General features: G+C 36.8%; 1 protein-coding gene across 1 annotated transcript in view; it reads right to left on the minus strand.

Moving 5' to 3' along the window:
• Positions 1–485: 485 nt before the first annotated feature.
• LOC107671371 (exostosin-2-like) overlaps positions 486–2,644 on the minus strand; it is a gene marked incomplete at its 3' end in the record, with an annotated part of 5,915 nt that continues 3,756 nt past the window's right edge. The window contains exons 5-6 of the mRNA XM_016464278.1: positions 765–881; positions 486–681 (exon numbers count right to left, since the gene is read on the minus strand). Of these exons, the coding sequence (XP_016319764.1) occupies positions 486–681; positions 765–881 (313 nt within the window). The remainder of the gene's footprint in view (positions 682–764; positions 882–2,644) is intronic.

Here is a 2,644-nt window from a genome sequence, read left to right on the forward strand (position 1 = left end):
ATAAAAAATTAGGGCTGACGTTTCTATGCGTTAATTTGGTTTGATTAATTATGGAAAACACAACATGTTAAAATGATAAATGCATTTAACGCAAACCGCCACAACCCAGATCTGTACGTTATCTTACATTGCATGCAGTTGTTTAGTGGCAAACATGATGCAGGGTAACAACTGTATGATGTAGTCTAGAATAATGACGTTATATACCCCAAAATTTGATATTATGTAAATATATTTATATAATTACATATCATGTAATTAATTTAATTAAAAACTTAACAGCCCTAAAAAATTATATAAAAAATTAAATATGATATATTTAAAGTCATTGTACATACTATTTCTAATATATTTTTAAAATAAATTTAGGAGCCAAGTGATTCTAATATTGGCAACATTTAAAATATGTTTTAATATATTTACTATGTGAAATTCCATGTGAATTCAATGTTGTTTAATAAGAATGGATGTGTGGAGAAACCAACCTGTAAGATTTGTGGGTAGTTGTAGACCTGTCCTTTATAGCAGCGCTTTCTGACCGATGCCAAACCCTGAGAGAGATTACTGCATTTATCTAGGAGGAGTAGGGCCTCCCCATTCTCCTCCTTCAGTCTCTCCAGTTCCACACGGTATTCCCGATGGATGGCCGTCTGAGATGACAGAATGAAGTAGCGTCGGGGCCTGAAGTAAACACATATTATGTGATGCCATTTTTCGTCATTAAATATAAACTGGTTAATCAATGTCGATAAGCAAGATCTCACCCTGGCTGCCTCTCAGGAAGGTCCACCTCAGCAGATAAAGGGCTATACACGGGGATGCTGACATCATAACCCTGCCTGTATGTCCATGTGGAGAAGCCTCCCCCAGCCAGCAGGCCTCTGTGAAACAAACGCAATGAAAATGACAACTCTGTTGCCGCGAATGTCTGCAAAATGCGCTGAAGATAAAACACGTCCTTTATATGGTTTCACATGACAAATGTGTGAACATGCCACTCCGAAGCATTTAACAGAGTTGCCTTCGCGTCCTCGTTCTACGAGTCAATAAAACTTCAAACGGTGCTTGGTTTGAGGGAATGGAGTGAGTATAAGGAAAGCTGCAAATATGGCCACGCAACATACACTGTCTTTTTATCTCACCCTACACATATGGGCAGCTGGTTCTGATGAGGCTGTGCGCCAAATGTAGCACAGCTGGATGAGCCCAGGAAATTCCCTACAACTCCAGATAAGTGCTCATCATTTCAGGGCTTTCTAGTACATAAAACTCACCTTTTCCACCCAAAGCAAAAGATCGGCCAAGTAATAGGCTGAGAAACATGGACCATGTTGCAGTAAATACCAGGAGATTATGTTTGTCTGCCTGCTCTAGGCGGTAGTGTGCTATTCTCTTTCATGATCACTCTCACTGCATCTTTGATCTCTGGGTCTAAGGAACGCACAGGGATGATGATGATAATCCACATTAGAAAATTTAATTGAAAAGAAAAAACAAGTTGACATCTGAATAGAACAGTTCTGTGACACTGATACGTATGAATTTTTTTTTTGGGATGGATGTCTATTTTAATTATATATTGCAAGCATTCCAGTTTCTCTCAATACAAGGGTGTTGAAACACCAAGAAGATCCTTAAATCCAGCATGGATATCTTGAAGAGTCTGGCATCAGTCTGTCAGCACTGTGGTTCAATGTCATTGTGGACAACCATGAAGTGTCAATTCAGTCACACTAACCTACAGAGGTAAAATAGTGCCATGTTGCAAACTTACAGAAATACAACTATCCTGAGACCAAAAAATGTAAGAGAGGATATGAGAGCATTTATTGGTTCTCGGGTGACATTGCTGCTGCACAAGGTCAAACATAGAGACACACTGCCCTCAACTGGTGAACATTACATCCAGTCTCTATTGGAAATTAACTATTGTATGCAGTGACAAATTCTACCCTATAGAAATGGTTTTCAAGGGCATTTTTTTAACTTTAAGGGCATATTTTATCTAACTGTATAAAAACACTGTATGTCTTCCATTTATATCAAAGACTGCATCTTAACTAAGATTAATCTGAACAAGAATGGTTCTTGTCTTGGTTTCAAATTTGGGTGTTGGGAGTGTTCATGTTTAGTGTTTTCAAGGCTGAATTAAAAAAAAAAAATCAACACCACTCGTTTCTGAAACAGCAAATACAGAGCAAATTGACACTAAGGTGTCTGTGAAAGGACTAAACTCACAGAAAATTAATGAAATAATAAATACTGAAATACATACAATGTGAAAGAACAAATATTTCCTAGGTTTCACCATACCAGAATTCCAGCCAAAATTCCAGAATGAGAAAGTTCTGAATCTGATTACTGTCCTCACAAATATGTAAAAATAAAATGTGTAGTATGAAGGGTATAGAGATTATCTGACAAACTCTACATTACCGTTCAAAAGTTCAGGGAATGGTAAGAGTATCTTAATGTTTTTGAAAGAAGGTTCTTATGTGATCAAACATACAGTAAACCTTTAATATTGTGAAATCCTATAAACATTCCAAATAACTATTTTCTATTTTAATATATACCGTATTGACCCGAATATAAGACAATGTTTTTTTCTTGGAAATACATCTGAAAAAAACGCGGCCGTCAT

Source organism: Sinocyclocheilus anshuiensis, unplaced genomic scaffold (genome assembly GCF_001515605.1).
Source record: "Sinocyclocheilus anshuiensis isolate Anshui unplaced genomic scaffold, SAMN03320099.WGS_v1.1 scaffold4039, whole genome shotgun sequence".
In the NCBI taxonomy this organism is placed as follows: domain Eukaryota; kingdom Metazoa; phylum Chordata; class Actinopteri; order Cypriniformes; family Cyprinidae; genus Sinocyclocheilus; species Sinocyclocheilus anshuiensis.